Raw genomic sequence first — 20417 nt, forward strand, 5'->3', positions numbered from 1 at the left:
GGTCGAAGCTGGCAGTCCCAGGAGCTAGGGGTCCCTTGCCTGGGCCTAAAGCGAAGCCCACGATCGCGGGGCCGCTGCCACTGCGGGTCCCCGCTGCCTGGGCCGGACGCCTCAGCCAGAGGCGTCAGGCCTGGGCAAGGGGCCGATCCTGCGATTGGAGGGTGATGGGGGTCAACGCCTGAGGGCTCCCAGTATGTGAGAGGGGGCAGGCTGGGCTGAGGGACACTCCCCCCCGCCCCACACCCAGTGCACGAATTTCGTGCACCGGGCCCCTAGTAATTAATAAAATCAAATAAACTGCAATGACAAAGACCCAGTTGCAATGCTATCTCCCCCATGGAATCGTTTCTGGTCTCCTGACACGACACTTCTGCACTCTGATCTCTAGGAAAGCATCCCCTGAAGCTTTGCTATTGGCACTTTGCTTTGCTTTGTCATCAGTTACACAGGTTTCTAGTCAAACTCCTATTGATTCATAAATTCTTATACTAACGAATGTCTGATTTCAGAAACCTTGTGATATTTTGGTATTTCAGTCTAATACAGATTAAAGTGCAAAGACTCTATTAAAGTGTGAATTATGGTAATAACATCAATTATAACAGCCATCATTTACTGAGCACTTGCTAAGGCATGTGATCAGAACCTACTGATAAATCAGGGCATCCGTTTACTCTTCCACAGAAGAGAACATAGGTAGGCTGGAAAAATGGATAGAGCTGCTCTTTCCTCCCTAGAGGGCACAATTCCAGATTAGCATTCGAATGTGTATGTTTATCTTTACTTTATATATTATTGTACCATATGTTATTTAAAAAACGGGGCCTGCCCTAACTGGTTTGGCTCAGTGGATAGAGCGTCGGCCTGTGGACTGAAAGGTCCCAGGTTTGATTCCAGTCAAGGGCATGTGCCTTGGTTGCGGGCACATCCTAGATGGGGAGTGTGCAGGAGGCAGCTGATCGATGTTTCTCTCTCATCGATGTTCCTAACTCTCTATCCCCCTCCCTTCCTCTCTGTAAAAAATCAATAAAATATACTTTAAAAAAATAAAAATAAAATAAAAAATGGGGCCTGTATTATTTTTTAATTTAACACCATCTTTTAAAACACATAATGAATAGTAAGTCACAATTCTTCTAGTATGCAACTACCAAGTGAAAGATCTCATATTGACACATATCCTTCAGTCATAAGACCTGTGATAATATTCCAAATGAACAGGTATAATTAGTAAACATGGAAATGATGTTCAATTTTATTTATGACCATATGAATCACAGAAGGGGGAGAAGCATATTATGTTTAAAATATGAGTTTACTTCCTAACATTTAACTCAAAAGTAACTGTTACCATATGTTTAGTCTCTATCTATATCAAGATATGGGTAACCCACAGGAGTTTTGCCTTAGTACAGAAGAGTGGAGAGGGATTAAATCAGTGAAAATTGTCTTTAAGTTGAAAATTTTCAGATAATTTTTTCAAAGTCAATGGCCTACATTCCGACTTGCCTAATAGAGCATTATCTTCTCCCAGTAATTTACTGATTTTATTTTATCTGCTCTTGCTGTTCAGAAATTGTACCTTTTGTGTCTGCATTCACACTTTGCTTCTAGGAGCCATCTGAGTAAATATAAAATCAGTAACCATCACATATGAGAGAGGCTCTATATTCCTAGCAGCCAGACTTACCAAGGGAGAGAGAAGATAATGAATGTGATCTTGGCATACCCTCCTGGTTTAGTAATAGGAAAATGATGGGGCCTGATCTCTTTAATTACACCCTATGGATAGCTTCTTTAATGTCACCATCAAATAATTTCACTTATCTCCTCATTTTATTACATTTGGTACTTTCTGGGTCTTATTCCTGTATTTCTTTCACATCAGTATCTGCGGCTTGCCTGGTGAGCTCTAAGGGAGTGAGCATGTTTACCTCTGTGAAGATTGGACAAATGATGTGAAGAAAGCAGTGACAGAAGGGTCAAAGCTCCTCAAAATCATGCTTATTTTCTTCCAAATTCTTTTGCACGAATATGGCCTTAAACAGGGCTGCAGTAAATGAGAGATTTCACATAAATTTGAACCCCACATGCTGGAAGTTAGGCAAAATTTCTCTACATTTGAATAGTTCCAAGCAAGCAATTTGTTACCCTTTATCCTTTAGTGAAATTGATGAACAGGTGGTTTTCAGAAGATCACTCAGTATATTTAGCTTCTGAAATTTGAGCAACTCAAGATCTGATTGGTTGCTCTCGCCACATGATAACTGGGAGCCCAGGCACCACGCTGGCTCTTGCTTGGGGTTCTCAGGAGGGGAGAGTTGGGAGAGGCATTGCTGCTGAGGAAATTTATGTGATAGATTGAAGGTAAGGCCCCTTTATGGCTTTTTCTGTAATGTTCTTGCAGGAGACGTGCCATGACTTCCCTTGAAGTATTTTCGGAAGTTGTGGCTCATAACTGGGGAAATTGGCGATGGAAACGGTGACGAGGAAAGTCTGTGACGCCGTCGCCGTACCCAGGCCCTACTAATATCTGACACGTAGTGTGTGGTTAGAATCAAGTCTGATACTAACCAATTTATTGCTTAACTGAGCTGGCTTTCTGGTGTAACAAGATCTTTTCATTTTTGCCTTTGATTTTTTTTTCTAACTATATTAGTACGAAAAAAGGATCCTATATTTATCCTTTTCTACTGGGCTTCATTTGCCTTAGGAGTGGCAGTTTTGCTAGCTTAACAAAACCAGCCACAGCAGGGTATAGGTTTACATGGCAAATATGTCTGGGCCCAGGGACAGCTGCTCCAAGTCATCATCCACTTTTATCAAGAGAGTTCCACTCCCTGGCGTCTGACTACAAAGGCCTTGGAGACCCTTTCGTTGGTGCCCGAATTAGAAGTTTAGGCCGAAGACCCTCCGTCTTATGCGTCCTTCAGTCAGTGCGTCAACAATGCGTTCTTTTCCAGGTTTGAACGAGAGCTACAGAAACGACAGAGAAAAGTCCGCACAAGCCAATGGTGTTCGGGAGGAAAATAAACCCATTGCCTTGAGGTTTCTATTTTTCTTTTAAAATCTGTTGGCAGGTTTATTTTGCTATGTTCTCATTTGAAGCATAAGATATACTGTGTACCGTGTATCAGAGCATATGGCGACCTAAGGTAGCCCTCTTAGAATCTTGGTGTTACGGGGGGAAATGACAATTTCTTCCAAAAGCTGAGCCGACCTTCCTTTTGTTTGAAAACGTTTCTCTCCAAGTATTTGGAAGTTGAAGGACTCTGTTCCTTTGATTTAAATCCTGTCACTCCCTTACCCATCCCCCCCCCCCCCCCACACACACACTTTGTTTTACACCTTGGACTAAGTTGATCGTGTAGCCACAAGCAGCTTCAGTTTTTCAAACCTGCACTTAAATATCTTTTCTCACTTAGCCTGCAAACATATACGTACGTGTAGAACGGATAAGATTTTAAATCCTGCTTTTATAATGTTGTAAACTGATTTCAGTCCTGGGGATAGATTCTAACGTGTCTTCATTTGTCTGGAACACGAGCAGTGTGTAGGTGCCACTACTACTCTGAGAAGATGGCAGATGACGAAGAATATGAGGAGGTGGTGGAGGTAAGATACAAAAACTGACTCCCACAGCAAAGCATTTTACCTAGCAACAGTCAAAGCCATGTAGGTGAATTAAACATTTGAAAAATACAATGCCTATTGTAATTTCACAAGAGTCATCATTAAAGCATGAGAAAGGAATATTTTACGTTCAGTTTCACTATCATTATGTGGGATTTAAAATTGAAAAGAAGTATCACTGTTTCCCACTTTTGCTTTTCTTTAAACTCTCAAAAACAAAACAAAACACTAAGTGTAGAGTAAAGGCAGATTTTAATCTGTCTTCTAACTAAAACTACCTTCTCCCCCACTTTCCAACCTTGAAGGGACAGAGAAGATGGAGAAAAACTTCTGGAAACTGAATTCTATTTCTTAGTGTCTGCAAAGAAATAGAAGAAAAACTCTTTACTTCAAGCAGCTGATTATCTCTAGGGAGATATGAATTAAATGCATATGTGAGATTTTATATACATGTGCATGTGCATGTGCATGCACACACATATAAAAATAAACTCACCCCTGGCCAAGTGTCTCAGTTGGTTGGAATGGCCACTGTAAAACAAAAGGTCATGGGTTCAATTCAACAAAAGGTCACGAGATCAATTCCCAGTCAAGGCACATACCCAGGTTATGGGTTCAATCCCCGGTCATGGTGTTTATGGGAGGCAACCAATGGATGTTTCTCTCTCAAAAAAAAAAAAAAATCAGTAAGCAAATAAATAAGTTAACTCAGGAGGCTCCCAAGTAAGAGTTGGAGCCACAGTTTCCCACCAACTCCATTGCATTTACCCAAGGGAACAAAACTAGCTTTGCATTGAATTTTGAAAAAGAACAAAGACCACAGTGGCATCTTGAAAGATTCCCTCCAGATTATTGGTGGGTGTCTAATATTTTACAAAGTTGCTGTTTATTTATATAATTTTGTTTTTATCATGTTATGGTTTTTCTTCACCAGCTCTTGCCTTTAGTTTCACATCCATATAAATATACTGCCATTGAATATAAAAGTGGTTAATAATTACTAATTAATGGTGATATAAATACATATATGAATTTGGAGGCAGTTTTGAAAATCTGTGCTTTAAAAAAAATGAAAATAACTTTAAGAGCTACCTAGAATCAAATTTCAAATGGAAGTGCCAAAATTGGTCTCTGGAAGATTATTTTATGGACCATTCTATATTTCTTTGTTTGTTTGTTTGTTTGTTTGTTTGTTTGTTTTTGTTAATTCTTACCTGAGGATTTTTTCCCATTGATTTTGTGGAAGGGAGGGAGTGAGGGGGAAAGAGAGAGAGAAAAATCTATTTGAGAGAGATACATTGATTGGTTGCCTTCTGCACATGCCCTGACTGGGGCCAGAAATCAAACCTGCAACCCGGGTACATGCCCTTGACTGGGAATCAAACCCATGAACCTTTGGTGTGTGGGCCAATGCCCTAACCACTTAGAAACACTGGCCAGGACAGGACCAGTCTATATTTAGATGAAGAAATTTTTATTTTATTCTACAAATAAAGTTGCTTTTATTGCTGAAACACACACACACACACACACACACACACACACACACACACACCAGAATGAATCTCATCCAATATAGCATTTAAACTCTCTGGCTTCAATGCCAAAGGCCACATTTGTCAATGTTCAAAATTATCACTAGTGTGCATTTCACATATGTCTCTAAAGGGTATCAAACACTAACACAATTATAAAGTAAATTGCCTTTCCTATGATGCTAAAATCAGGAATACTTTTTAACTGCCAACTTAAACATCCCTTGACCTTCTTAATATAATTGTGTTCATCGGTCACTGAAAACTGTCCTTAGCAATGGACTCGATTTATTTAACTAGATGTCATAAAAATGGAGGGGATTATTTTTAGGCCTCTCGTCCTTGCCATTTTGTTCCCATTACTGCTCTGCGTCTGACCAGCAGGTGCTAAACTAATAGACTTCCTGCCAGAGAGTGTTGAACCAAGGTCTCTCTGACCTCAAAAAAAGATGACACGAGAATGGGATGGTGGCAGATTTGAGAAAGCAGTCACGGGAGAGTTCACAAAAAAGGCAGGAATTTGCTTTTAAAATACATTTCCTAACGATCTCAGACATCTAAATAAAATTGTACTATCACTCTCTACTCAAATTTAAATGAACTTGGAAAGAAAGAAAAAGAAGCAACCCAGGTACTATCTAATTAGTGGCAAAGCTCTTTTAAAAACTGAGATTTGGCATACAAGTTAACGCCAACCATTTGGGTAATGTTGTCTTTTTTGAAGCTTATTTCTAGAATACATTTACCAATCATGCGAGTCCAGCAAAGGTAAAAATTGAATGGCTACCAAAGACCTGCTTTCACTTGGATGCTAGCAAAAATCCAAAACAGTTATGAACCATTCATTTAAGTTTAATATTTCTCCTCAAGTCACTGATGTTTTTTGTGGCCAGAGGAATGGTTCCATTGGATCTGCATCAAACAGTATTCCCCACAGTGTCCGAATGACATTTCCCAGTGATGAGGCACCAGCATGCGGAAGACATTCTCGGTCTTATAAGCGCTGTGATTTCTGTTGCCTTGTGTAAGGACACAGAGATGGAATTAGATTTAAATTTTAAAAAATAGTAAAGGAGCAAAGAAAGTGCAAGAGTGAGGGACATGAGGCGAGGTTTATACTAATTTTACTGCAAGTGAAATGGAGCATGTGGCCTATTGACAATGGGTAAATAAACTTGTTGAGCGTTCACTGAGCCAAGGGCAGAAGACCAAAGGCCACCGAGGAAAAGTTTTTGTTCAATGGTTTTTCATTTCCCCGAGTATATGTTTTGGTGACAAAGAAAAGAAAAATGAAGTATAAAACCTATACATTTTTTTTGACTGAGAAAACGAGCCAAGTGTTTCATTTTCATCCCCTTCCTGTGTGCCTTGGCCTAACCACTCTTCCTCCTGCTCCCCCAGCGTGGCGGGCTGAGGCTGGGGGCAGGATGCCACTCTCCTTACGCATCTGAAACAAAATGTCAGCCAGTTTCTATCCGCGTCTATTTATTGCTGGTGATGTCAGAAGTAGAACAAAAGTAGGTTTGATTTCAGGGCCCGGCTGCAGGCACCTCTGAGCCATCAGTGGCACATTGCTGCCCAACTCCCACATTTTGTGACGAGGAATCTCTCCTTTTTTCCTTCACGCCTGGGCATTTGTAAATGTTCCTTTTAATACCCCTCTAGCATCATCACACCATTGGAAGGGATTCGCTTGTCACTCTGGAAGAAGCTCAGTACTTAGCAATCAGGATGATATAGGGATAATTGAGATGTGTCTGTGCCTTTGGATCTATTATTTCCATGATACAATCCATTTAAAAATTTTGTTCACACGAAGGTTTCTGTTTTGTTTTATTATTAGTTAGCCAACAGTGAGTTTCATCAGAATTTCTCTCTGCCTAACTCACACACTCCAGGTGTTGTTATTATCTTTTCCCAGCAAATTCTACTTGGGTACGAGAAGAAAAAATGTTACTTGTACCAAGTAAAATAAGGTCCCATGACTAGTAACTGGCCCCAGACACCTTTCTCATCGCTCAGCATCTCCTTGTCCAGTCTGATGGCATCCACTTCAGCTCCCCCAAAGTTTTGCCGACTTAAAATGGGTCCAGAATATGAACAGGCTCCCTCTTCTGCTTCCTTCCCCCCATGGAGCAAATCAAAGTGGGCTAGTGAAATAACCCAGGCGGCGTAGCGGAGGCGGAGGAGAGGTGATTTCTGCTTTGGTTCTCATGACCACACCTTTGTGCTCTATTTATAGTACTACACCGAGGAGACAGTCTATGAAGAGGTGCCCGGTGAGGTAAGACCCAGCCCACACTTGCATGAACTGCACGCTCATTAAAGCAGAAAGAACCACAGAGCAGGCAAAGGGAGAATCTGAGGGAGGACCACTTACCCATGTGTGCTCGGCAGCTGGGGGGAACAAGAATGAATGCTACGGAGGTTTTATCTCCGTTTTTGCCATTCAACCTGTACAAGTGGCTGGGGGATGTTCCTCCCCATAGCTCATGTGGTATTTTTGATGCAGGTGATGCTAATTAGAGTACTGTCAGTGGCTATCACCACTCTGACTGCAGCAAAGGGATGGCCTTGAACTTGTAATTCGCTTTGGGACCAGCAGGTGTGCTGTGTAGAGTTGTAGCTTGTTGGGCACCATCTCTGCCAATAGGGATGGTGCCTCTAAATCCTTTGTCCTTGGCAGTATCATAAAATGCTACTTAGACTTCAGCACATAAGGAATTCTGAGAAAGCCATTCCCATGTCCCAAATTGAAGCATTTTCTCCCAACATGAAATATCTCACTCATGCCTCATTTTCTGCATGGAGATGTTTCTCTTGAGTATGACAAACAATGATATGGATGACTAACCCTAAAGCCTACTCAGAGAACCTGTGACTTCATGGAAACTAATATCTGTAGATGTTGTAAATTGGTTAGTTTCTCACGGTCAACCACACATCTATATCTATAAAAGCCTAAGCAACCCAAAGACCAAACGACAGGTCAACTGGTCGCTATGACATGCGATGACCACCAGGGGGCAGACGCTCAACACAGAAGCAGCCCTTGGTGGTTAGTGCGCTCCCACAGTGGGAGTGCCGCACAGCCAGAAGCCAGGCTCAGGGCTGGCGAGCGCAGCTGCAGCAGCACAAACCTCTCCCGCCTCCGCTGCAGCGCTACCTGAGTGGCGGCTATAGCAGGCGCATTGGGACCAGGATGAGCTGGAGCAGCAAAGCGCCCGGCCCCAGCTCCTCTCTGGCCACCTGCCGCTTCACACACTGCTACACCCCTTGGGGGATGTCAGACTGCCAGTTTTGGCCAGATCTCCACAGTGGGGATCTGGCCGAAACTGACAGTCTGACATCCCCCGAGGAGTCCCGGATTGCAAGAGGGCACAGGCCAGGCTGAGGGACCCCAGCAGTGCACGAATCCATGCACTGAGCCTCTAGTCATAAATAATGAGCAGAAAGCAGCCTATTAACAATGGTCTGACAACACTAGGGAAAGTTGTCTTAGATACACAATTTCCTTATTACTTAGGTTTCTCTTCTTAAAATTGATGCTAGAACTTTGCCTTTGATCAGGTGGTTTTAGCTGTAAAGAAAATTATTTTATGAGATTGATTGAAGACCTGACTGCTTATTGTCTTTTCTTACATACAGTATTTTTAACCTTGGACTAGACCTGAACTTTGGACCTTAATTTCTTCCACTACAGCTTTTTGAAAGAAGCAGTAATTTCCCACCTACCACCTACATAGGGTTGTTGTGAGGATAATTACCCCATTATCTCATCATCATTATTCCTGTCTTTTATTAGTATAAATGGCATTCCAGTTCACATTAACTAACTTACTAAGCCAAGAGCATGGTAATCACTTGTAATATTTATGTGATTCATTTTTTTTTATAAAGTTCATTACTCTTTATCTCATACTACAGGGGAGAATGCTTAAAAATCTGCAGAATAAGCAACCAACTTATCCTTAGACTTACTAGTATTTAAAAGTTAATATTAAAGTCAAGAATCTGAGCTTTATTTTATTGTCTTAATCTTTTGTTCTCTGATCCCAAGATTGCTTTTACTTTACTCAGTCAATTTAAAAATATTTTTAAACATTTAAGAATACTTGACTTTTTTTTTAAATGCCACCTTAAAGTGTTTGAGTTCCTTTCTGCAAGTGGAATTTTAAGGCAATGTTGTAAATTAATAAGAAGCAACAGTTCTACTCCATGCAATCTTGAACAATCAGCAGTATGTATGTGACATAATGTGCTTTCAAATAGATATAGTGTGTGATTTTCTGCTTTGGCCTATTTTAGTTATGGAGAAGTAACACCAGGGATATAAGTCAGAATACCAAGATCATGCTTACCGCAGTTTTACTTTTATAACAATGTTGAACTGTATGTCAAATTTTCAGACAATAACAGAAATCTATGAAACTACGACAACAAAGACAATATCTGACTATGAGCAATCACAACCTTCGAAACCAGGGCTGGCCCAGCCAGAAGCAGCAAAGCCAGCGGAGAGGAAGAAAGTTATCAGGAAGAAAGTGGACTCTTCGAAGTTCATGACTCCCTACATTGCACACAGTCGGAAAATGCAGGACCTCTTTAGCATAGTAAGTTTAACGTGACTTCTGCTAACCTGGCTTTATTATCGAGAACTTACTGATCTCAACCAACTCTGTTTTGGATGCTGGCTGGATTCTGCTCCTTAACCTTGTATGGGACAAAATTATTTTGAAGAAATATAACTCTTTCAAGTCTTGAGTTTTCTTTTCCTGTAATTTATTTGTACCATTGCAGCATCAGGAAAAGCATCCTTGTTGAAATTATTCCTGCAAAATAAGCATTAGGCCATTTATAAAGCAGTTATTGGTATTTAATCACAATTAGTTAGCCAATCTAGAAAAATGAAATCATAAATACAGATTTAGTTGACATCAGTTCACAGAAGCTACTACTAAATAGCATCTATTTAAATAATGAGCAAGATGCCCCTTAAGTACGCCTCTAAAAGATGGATGGTGAAGAACATGTCGCTTAGAAAACCAGGATCAGACTAAGAAACTAAGGATCAGAATGTTCCTCTGTACCCTAGAACAGTGGTTTTGAACTCTGGCTGCACGCTTATAATCCCCTGGGAGCTTTAAAACTACTAATTCCCCGGGCCATTCTGGTTTTATCAGTCTGGGTTTGGGACCAGTGTAGAAGGATTTTTCAGGTGATTCTAAGGTGTGGTCCACGTTAGGAATCACTGCTCTTGATGGTCCCTAGTCTTTAAAGTTCTGTAAGTTACACTGATGAGTAGCAGAATCAGGCCCATTGGGATGGATCTAATTTGTTGATTGTCTACGGTGGGCTGAGGTCTCACTAGGTTGCCTGATTGCATGTCCTCTTGAGGCTCGGGGAAAAAATGTAAAGTATCTCAGGCAACATTGGTTTATATAAGACTAATGTTTAGTAGTATTTCAAAAGCATCCTGTTGTGGTTGGGCAATAAATATTTACTTTTGGTTGAGTGTTAACTTTGGGGGACTATTGAGTAAATTTCTAATTCAGATTCTTGAATGCTCTAAAACTTAGATTTCTAAAAGTGAGATAACCTTGCCTTTTTTTTTTTATCACTGCAGTATTAAGCAAAAATAGAAATTATTTTTGTTAACTAATTGCCATAAAAATCTCATTAATTCAGACACTGATATCCTAGAATTTCTGGTAGACTGAGCAGAATGCTGGCAAAGGTTTTTAATATTTTAAAAGTGGTTAGTAACTAAATCAATAATATAATTTAGATTGTTGACTACTCCACTCATAAATACTCTTGAAACATTAATAATGATAAATTATGCATATTATATATAAGGCAAAAACTTATTGTATATTTAGCAGAAACAATAAAATTGCATTTCTTTTCAAAATACTCCATAATGGAGATTTTCCATTAATTCAGGTGGCATGTCAGCTATCCTAATCACTGAGATTTAGCTGCAACTTCTGAATTGAATATTTTTGCATTGTATTAGCAATTAAATCTTTTCACATTTGGTTTTATTTCTGTATTTATTTTCTAAAATTATTGCTCTTCAAGCATTTTATGTGTGCACTCAGACAACAAAAAACATTAAGAGAGTCATTTTAGGGCATTTCCAAGACAATAGTCTGTAATACCATTTCTACTGTCTCTATTAACAACCATGTTTAGGAAGAGCAATTAACAAATCTATTTTAGTGTTTGCTGAGAATCAGCGTGGGAGACAAAAAAATGCTGTTAAAACTGATAATTGTTATAACTTGCAGATTTTTTTTATCAGATGGGGATGAATGCATTGCCTGAAATTTCTGCTGCTGCATTATAAGATTTTAGGCTAATGTATGATATTCTTTTCAGAATAAATACAAGGAAAACTATGAAAAAGGAAAAGGACAGCCATCCACCAGCACAACCGATACCCCAGAACTTCGCAGAATCAAGAAAGTACAAGACCAACTCAGTGAGGTGGGCGGCATTGCTAAAATAAAACACAGACACATATAAAAATATGCCTACTGCTGGGAATTGGCTTTAAGTAGGTGTGGAGAGAATAAGGGGTTGAATTACTCTGAGCCAGTTCAGGAATCCAGAGGAAACACTGGCCATAGATGCTGCTGCCCTAAATGTGAACCCAAAGAGGCTTCTAAAAGCTTGGTTGGAGAGTTAACTTAAAAAGTGATGTGCTTTGGAAGTTCCAATTCACTGTGGTCCTCCCTCCTGGAGCACAGGGAGGCTGAAATTCAGCCAGGAAAGCAGACACACAGTAAATACAGGGGCTCTGCAGATCTTCAAATACCATAGTTTTCTACCAGAAATAAACTTTGCTTTGTGATGCAGACAGAGTGATTGGGTGGATGCTCTTTGGTGATAAGATATTCTTTAATATACTCACATGGTCATGCCTGTCCTGAATTCTAACTGTGCATTATTTCTGCAGGTTAAGTATCGAATGGATGGTGATATTGCTAAAACTATCTGTCATGTAGATGAAAAAGCAAAGGACATTGAACATGCAAAGAAAGTGTCGCAGCAAGTCAGTAAGGTAAGGCCATGGGATGGATGGCTGGATAGAAAAGAGTGTATATTAGAGGAGGGCACTGGACAGGCTGACCCTGCTGGCCAGTCCCACTGCATCACAGGCACTGTGAGCTCTAAGTGCACACGTGTCAGGGAGGTTGCCAGATGACCGGAGTGGCTGCGGGAGCTAGGTGGAATGGAGAGCCCGTGTGACTCCACTACAGTTGCTGCATGGAACGCAGTCCCCATGTTGTCAGAGTCTCTTATTTTATAAGGAAGTTGGGAGCTGAATTTTTATGATAAATCTGAACATTTTAAATGTAGGGAACTAATTAAAAACACTTTTTGAAAACACAAAAAACACGTGTGCCATCCAAATTCAGCCAAATGATGGATAGGTTGCAACATTTAAAAGGAATCTATAGAGAATCAGAATCATGATTAAGTTTTAAAAGATTTTTTTTTCAAGAAAAAACTTACTAAATGCGAGGAAATTATTATGGGATGTTGATATGGTAGATGTTTTCCTAATCGATGCTAGAAAACCTTGAGTATGAAAAGCTCTTCACAACGCTCTCCTTTGTCCTCAATCCCCATGCCCACGGGGAGACATCAAGCCCTCTGCTCTTTTTGTCTAGGTTTTATACAAGCAGAACTGGGAAGACAACAAGGATAAGTACCTGCTTCCCCCTGATGCCCCTGAGCTTGTCCATGCCATTAAGAACACAGCCTTGTTCAGTAAGGTAGGGGCCTCTTCTTTGTCACCCCTCTATCGCCTCTGTTTTCCTACCATGTCATCTAGAGGAATACCCCTAAACTCTTGGTAATCTGAAACATGGTTCTCCAGTCTTTTTTGTGAGTAACCTTGAGACCTGGGGGCTGACAGGACAGGGCTTGGCAAGGAGGAACTGAGAAGAAAGCCCTGGGCAGAGTAGAGGAGAGGGTCCTATCAGGAACCTGAGCCACTTGGGCGAGGAGTAGGGATGGGGAGACAAAGATGCGCCCGAGATCCAGCTCTGCAGACCCACGAAGCAATATTTTAGTTTTTCTGTAGACCCTGTGCTACACTTTGGATATTCCTGGCTGTCACTCTTATTAAGGGTCTATTTTGTGACAGAATCTGTATTGAGTAGCTTCCTGGCTCCTTACACCTGCATTAGTACTTGTTGCAGGAGGTAGGTAAAGTCACAGAGAGGAGATGAAACAGAATTAAACTCAGCTGCCCTTCTGTCAGTAAGATTTGTCAGAAGCAGGAGAATCTATTAGTAACTGTGACTTGGGTTGGATGGAAAGGAGAGGTGATCTGTCAGTTCCATTTACCTTTGCTCTCACCTTGCCCTTGGTTCTTTATGCCATTGATGGATGAATTGAGAATTATGTATTTCTTGTGTGATTTCATGTTCTCAGAACTTTTCACTCTTTTCTGATATAGAAACTATACACCGAAGAGTGGGATGCAGACAAAAGTTTGTTTTACCCCTACCATGACAGCCCGGAGCTGAGGAGGGTTGCCCAAGCCCAGAAAGCTCTCAGCGATGTAAGTGAACTGCAATCAGCACCATTTGTAGTGTGCAATCGGGCGCCTCAGATTACATCGTCTGGCCAGTTCGTTGCAATTCTTTAGAAAAGACTAAATGCCATTATTGCAGAGGAGGAATATATCTAGAATCATACTTTTTATGTCTAATTCAAATTAGATTTTATCGTTTATTTTAGATAGAATTTAGTCCAATCCCCTTTTCTTACAGGTGAGGAACCTAAGTCCAAGGCCACTAGGTACTTTAGTGGTAGAGCCCAGGCGGGAAGCCTGGTCTTGTGGATCCCAAGGCCAATGTTCTTCCCACAAGAGCATGCTCCCTTCTGTCCCCTTGGCTGGAGCTGAAGTTTTCCTGTATAATAGAGTAGCATTTATAAAACCTTTTGGAATCACTGCCACCTTCCCAAGCTTATTAAGTAAGTGATAGTATTGAAAGATTTTGGTTTGCTATCCTAATCATAAGGTCAGAATTGTGGCATGTCCCCCATTGTCCTGCATGGGGACTTGACTGACATACTTTTTTTTTTTTTTTTTATTATTGCTTAAAGTATTACAAAGGGTATTACATATGTATCCATTTTATCCCCCCGCCCTAGACAGTCCCCTAGCCTCCCCTATCACCCAGTGTCTTATGTCCATTGGTTATGCTTATATGCATGCATACAAGTCCTTTAGTTGATCTCTTACCCCCCTACCTCCTGCCCCCCAACCCTCCCCGGCCTTCCCGCTGCAGCTCGACACTCTGTTTGAGGCAGCTCTGCCTCTGTATCTATTATTGTTCAAAAGTTTATAATGGTCTCTATTGTCCACGAATGAGTGAGATCATGTGGTATTTTTCCTTTATTGACTGGCTTATTTCACTTAGCATAATGCTCTCCAGTTCCATCCATGACGTTGCAAATGGTAAGAGTTCCTTCCTTTTTACAGCAGCATAGTATTCCATCGTGTAGATGTACCACAGTTTTCTAATCCATTCATCTACTGATGGGCACTTAGGCTGTTTCCAGATCTTAGCTATGGTGAATTGTGCTGCTATGAACATAGGGGTGCATATATCCTTTCTGATTGGTGTTTCTGGTTTCTTGGGATATATTCCTAGAAGTGGGATCACAGGGTCAAATGGGAGTTCCATTTTCAGTTTTTTAAGGAAACTCCATACTGTCTTCCATAGTGTCTGGACCAGTCTGCATTCCCACCAGCAGTGCACAAGTGTTCCTTTTTCTCCACATCCTCTCCAGCACTTGTCGTTTGTTGATTTGTTGATGATAGCCAGTCTGACAGGTGTGAGATGGTACCTCATTGCTGTTTTGATTTGCATCTCTCGGATGATTAGTGACTTTGAGCATGTTTTCATATGTCTCTTGGCTTTCTGAATGTCCTCTTTTGAAAGGTGTCTATTTAGGTCCTTTGCCCATTTTTTGATTGGATTGTTTATCTTCCTTTTGTTAAGTTGTATGAGTTCCCTATAAATTTTGGAGATTAGGCCCTTATCAGATATGTCATTGGCAAATATGTTTTCCCACACAGTGGGTTTTCTCGTTGTTTTGTTGATGGTTTCTTTTGCTGTGCAGAAGCTTTTTATTTTGATGTAGTCCCATTTGTTCATTTTTTCTTTAGTTTCAAGTGCCCTAGGAGCTGTATCAGTGAAGAAATTGCTTCGGCATATGTCTGAGATTTTCTTGCCTTTGGATTCTTCTAGAATTTTTATGGTATCCTGTCGTACATTTAAGTCCTTTATCCATTTTGAGTTTATTTTTGTGTATGGTGTAAGTTGGTGGTCTAGTTTCATTTTCTTGCATATATCTGTCCAATTTTCCCAACACCATTTATTGAAGAGACTATCTTGGCTCCATTGTATGTTCTTGCCTCCTTTTTGACTGACATACTTGACCAAACATGTGTGTAGTTATCCCACGAAGACCTCTTGCCCTCAGTGTACATAGAGGATCTTACAAAGTTAGCAAACATGTTAGCAGTCCCATTGGCTAGAATTTTAGACCGTGTGAGCTGCTTATTAGAGGAACTTTAAAGCCCTGATAGAGTCCTTAGGGTCAGAGGCAGCAGCAGCAGAGAGACTTGCATGGGCCCAGCACTTCCCCTCATGTGAAGTGGCTTTATTTCTTTGCCCCTGGATTTGCTAGAGGCCACGCTGAAAATTCAAAGTCTTTAGGAGAGCACTCTATTATAAAATGCCAAGTTGTTTTTCAATTAGCTGTCAGCTAGATCCCTGGAACTTCTTATATTCAACATGAACTTAACAAGCCAGTTGGCATCTTAAAACTTACTGGGATTTATTTCTGATGGATCTTAAGATTCTATCTTGCCCTGCACTAAAATTATATATACTCATTTGATGGTGTATTCAACTTTGGAGTTCTAATTTTTATTGCCTCTCACTTGTTACCACCTGCAAATTTAGTGGACGTATTTTCTATCTCAGGTTGCACGTAATTGGTTAAAATATAGCAGATATATTCTTATTCTTGCATACGGTAAGCTAAGAACTAAAGAAGGTGTAAAAATTGTAAGGGCAGCTGGTGTGCCAATATTAATGTGTGGGGACCTCCTGCTTTTCTTTTAAGATTAGCTTTTTGGTTCTGTATCTCATGAATATGTAATATAATGTGACCTTTACCAAGTGATCAATAATTAGTTATTGAAGTCCAATATGCGTGCATACCTGGCAGGACAGAAGCATACAACAAGCCGTTTTCATCATTTGCCTTGAAAACCTGTAGCCAAGCTGGTCAGATGAAATTGTTATATATTAAACTACAAGAAAAAAAGTTTAAAAATACAAGCTCTACAGTCTTACACTTGCTAAGAGAAAGACAAGGCACATGTGAGTAATCAGAGAAGGCCATGTGGAAGTGGTGATTTCAAGAGAATGGGCAGTGATGTACAGGAAGGGCATTTCAAGTAGAGAGCTCTTGAACAAAGGGACAGGGGTGAAATGAGTTTGGGGCTTTAGGGGACTAAGAAAGTGAATGCTGCCCTAACCGGTTTGGCTCCGTGGATAGAGTGTCAGCCTTTGGACTGAAAGGTCCCAGGTTCGATTCCAGTCAAGGGCATGTACCTTGGTTGCGGGCACATACCCAGTAGGAGGTGTGCAGGAGGCAGCTGATTGATGTTTCTCTCTCATCAATGTTTCTAACTCTCTATCTCTCTCCCTTCCTCTCTGTAAAAAATCAATAAAATATATTAAAAAAAGAGAAAGTGAGTGCCAAGTTACAAGCTCACTTGTAAGAAAGTGGCACCAGGACCTTGAAAATCAGGCAAAATAGCTTTGATATGATATGGTAGGCAGTAAGAGGCACATTAAGATTTTGGGAAAATCTCATTATATGATAAAAGTAGAATCTGGAGAAATATTGATGGACAATATGATAGCTTGGAACTAGGCAAAATCATAGGAGACTGTAAAAGACTATTTTAGTAATATAGATGAATCAGAGGGATGATGAGGACAAAGAGTAGGAAAAAAAATCTGAAGGTAATAAGTATTTAAAAAGTGTTAATGATATTGGATATTGGAAACAAAAGAGAGAAAGGAGCCACAGATGAATTTATGACCAAGACTGGTGGTCAGGGTGGAGAGGGGCATAACTGATAAAGATTCATTAGTTAAATAGAAATAGAGTTGAAATAATGGAGGGAACATTCAGATAAAGGCACCCTATGGATAAATTAGAAAGTACTATTGCATAAATGTGAGCTGACAAGAGATTAATATTTGAGATTAATCAAAATATAAGTGACAACTGAAGACATAAAAATGTGTGAGGGAGGTGAAGTAGGGTGTGACCAAGGGCCGAGTTGTGAAGGACACCCACACTGTGGACATCTGGAAAGGAGCCAGCAGAGAAAGAGGGGGCAGATGGTTGGAGAAGTTGAAGGGGAACCAGGAAATGTATGTCATATAAGCCCAAGGGGAGGTTTCCAAGAAGGCACTTAATCTCCTAATGTCTTCCTTTATCCTTCAAGTGGAGAGATGTAGGGTTGCCTCCAGGCCACTCTAGTGCTATGGACTTTGAGCAATTAATGTTGACCACATCTTTTGAGATATCTCAGTAGAAGACATAATGAAAGAGCATTATAATAATGACGTAAAATCTTTCCGTCCTTGCTCAGAAAGACTTGGCAGTAAAGGTATGCTTTTATTTTGTTACAGACTAAGTATGCAGTAAGTGTCAGATTACTGACATACCTATTAATACTGCTGTCAGCACCATGATTTTTTTTACAATTATTGGGCCTCAAGCAAGCTGTTGTTCACAGAATATACCACTGGGTAGGCACGTAGATTTCAAGCTAAAGGTTTGGTTTCAGAGGATCCTTCTTCTTCTCCTGTATCTTCTTCCTGTGTTTCTCATAACCTTAATTATCATGATTTCTTTATTATCTAAGTAAAGTCTTTATTATCTAAGTTAAGACTAAGTAAACACTAAGAGAGTCCTTTAGCTGATCCAGAGCACAAGATTTTAAATAGACAGAATTCTGAGCAAGGTTCCTGAGAAATTAGGACTTCTAGAACTGACTTCTCAGAAAGCTCTTGACAGGATGTCATACTTAATAAACATTTCTCCTGGAAGAATGTTTCTTTCTCTTAAGGACTCTGCCAGCCATGGAAAATAAGGGTTGTCCTATGCCTAACGTAGGTCTTCACTCATTTAAAAGAAATTATGCACTGGAATAGAATGAATACATTTAAAAACCCATCTCTTGTATCTTACTTGATTTAATGTTCATGAAAGTTTTTGTTATAGGTACGAGGTAGATATTATTAGAATGAGATAGAGTTAGAATTGGTTAAAGCATGAAGAAAATGATTAGGACCTTGGAACTATATACAACCTCTTTACTTTATAAATAAGAATATTGCCACGTGAAAGGAAAAATAGTAGGTAGAAGTCTCACAGTTGAGTAGTGAATGAGTTGGGAGAATGTTTCTCCTCTACAGACTTGTCCTGATGGCCTCAGTGCATAAACCACACATTCAGAAATCAGTCATTGAACCCTTCACTCTACTAAGGTACTGTGCAGGCCACAAAGGTTTCCAGGTGATAGGTTATGTTCTTTGCCGTCCCAGAGCTCACAATCTAAGGAGGGACAGACATGTAAACAACCAGTTACAGTGTCTTCTGATGATTCCTACAAAGGAGTTAAGGGCTGAGTTGAGTGAAAACACCAGAGAAGGTCATGGAGTCAGGGAGGGCACAGGAGAGGAAACTGTGCTTGTCCTGAGACCTGGAGAACAAGCAGCCATTTGCAGGCAGATGGAGAGAAGGTGGAGTTGGGGCATTCCAGGGAAAGGAAGCAGTATATATGGGACCCAGAGGAGTCAGTAATGAAGAAAAGGAGAGAGCAAGACTGAAATGGATGCATGATTAATGGACACAATACTGTTTTTAAGGTGAGAGAGGTATTTTATAGGCTGAAAGAAAGGAGCTAATGAAGAGGGAGAGGTTGAAGCTAGACAAGAGAGGAGAGGTGACCGATAGAGTTGGGTAAAAAGAGCTGCTGGAGAGAACAGTACCCTGAGTGCTGGGTTTATGCCCTGCAAAGGATGCTTCCCCTCTGAGCCATGAGGGGGGTGGGAGAGGCCAGGAAAGGTAAGTGTGTACACTGTCTTTTCTCCATGTAAGAGGAAGCTGAGGGTAAGATGGAGTTGATTGGGGCTTAAGGACAGTGTTGCGGTTTTTGACTGGCTCTTGGGAGTAGAGGCTGACCAGAGGCACACATGGGATGTTCAAGCTTCAATAAAGGCAAAGAGGACACTAGATAAATTCAGAGTCCTGGGCACAGAGCCCCAAGCAAGCTGTTATTCACAGAATATGTAGTTGGATAGGTATGTAAATTTCAAGCTAAGGGCTTGGGTTCAAGAGGCTCCCTCTTCCTCCTCTGTAGCTTCTTCCTGTAACCCTTTTAAGCTTGCTTATCATGTTATCACTACACAATCCATAGAGTTTTGAGATTTTCTTCAGTAGCACTCAACATCCTGGATGTAAGAAGTGTGTGGATAAGTTGATCCAGAGCTGGCAGTAGACTAACGAGTGTGATGGAGAGACAAGAGGTTGGGAGTTGAGGATGCTGCTTATGAGAATAATTCAGTTGCAGATTATGACATGGAGTCAAATAGAAGGAAACAGATCTAAGGCCATTCATCTTGGAGAGGAGAGAAAATTCAAAGAGAGAAATCACCAGTAATGCTGAGGGAAGGCCATTTAACATCTACAAGGATAAACTGTGGTTATTGGTACACTAAAGTTTAAAATTCACGTAAAGATAACAGCATAGTCTTTTTAAAATGCCAACAAATGGAACATGAGAAATAGAATAATTATTGATGTCTCATTTACATCCCTTTCTTTTGGTCAGATTGCCTACAAAAAAGGTCACATTGAACAGCAAACACGTTTCACATCTCTGGCAGATCCTCCAGATATAATATTTGCCAAGAAAGTGAATGATCAAGCGAGCAAGGTAAGTAAACAAGACTAGAACACTGGTTCCCTTGAAAACTCTGCTCAATAATCTCAACCTCGCCCTGGCTGGGTAGCTCAGTTGGTTGGAGCATTGTCCCGATAGGCTAAGGTTATGGGTTCATATACAAGAAGCAACTAGTAAATGTGTGAATAGGTAAACAACAAACCTCTCTCTCTCTCTCT

The 20417-nt window shown here is 40.5% G+C and overlaps 1 protein-coding gene across 36 annotated transcripts in view; it reads left to right on the top strand.

Moving 5' to 3' along the window:
• The first annotated feature begins 2273 nt into the window (after nucleotides 1–2273).
• The window catches only part of NEB (nebulin), a 192582-nt gene continuing 174438 nt past the window's right edge, over nucleotides 2274–20417 (top strand). For 35 of the 36 annotated variants that reach the window (XM_059704461.1, XM_059704470.1, XM_059704498.1 and 32 more), the window contains exons 1-10: nucleotides 2274–2367; nucleotides 2964–3048; nucleotides 3551–3615; nucleotides 7411–7452; nucleotides 9578–9781; nucleotides 11553–11660; nucleotides 12133–12237; nucleotides 12851–12955; nucleotides 13645–13749; nucleotides 20128–20232. In XM_059704461.1, the coding sequence (XP_059560444.1) occupies nucleotides 3580–3615; nucleotides 7411–7452; nucleotides 9578–9781; nucleotides 11553–11660; nucleotides 12133–12237; nucleotides 12851–12955; nucleotides 13645–13749; nucleotides 20128–20232 (810 nt within the window). In that variant the 5' untranslated portion in view covers nucleotides 2274–2367; nucleotides 2964–3048; nucleotides 3551–3579. Of the gene's footprint in view, nucleotides 2368–2963; nucleotides 3049–3547; nucleotides 3616–7410; nucleotides 7453–9577; nucleotides 9782–11552; nucleotides 11661–12132; nucleotides 12238–12850; nucleotides 12956–13644; nucleotides 13750–20127; nucleotides 20233–20417 lie in introns of all 36 variants that reach the window. The other variant, XM_059704463.1, reaches the window with a different exon arrangement.

Source organism: Myotis daubentonii, chromosome 7 (genome assembly GCF_963259705.1).
Source record: "Myotis daubentonii chromosome 7, mMyoDau2.1, whole genome shotgun sequence".
In the NCBI taxonomy this organism is placed as follows: Eukaryota; Metazoa; Chordata; class Mammalia; order Chiroptera; family Vespertilionidae; genus Myotis; species Myotis daubentonii.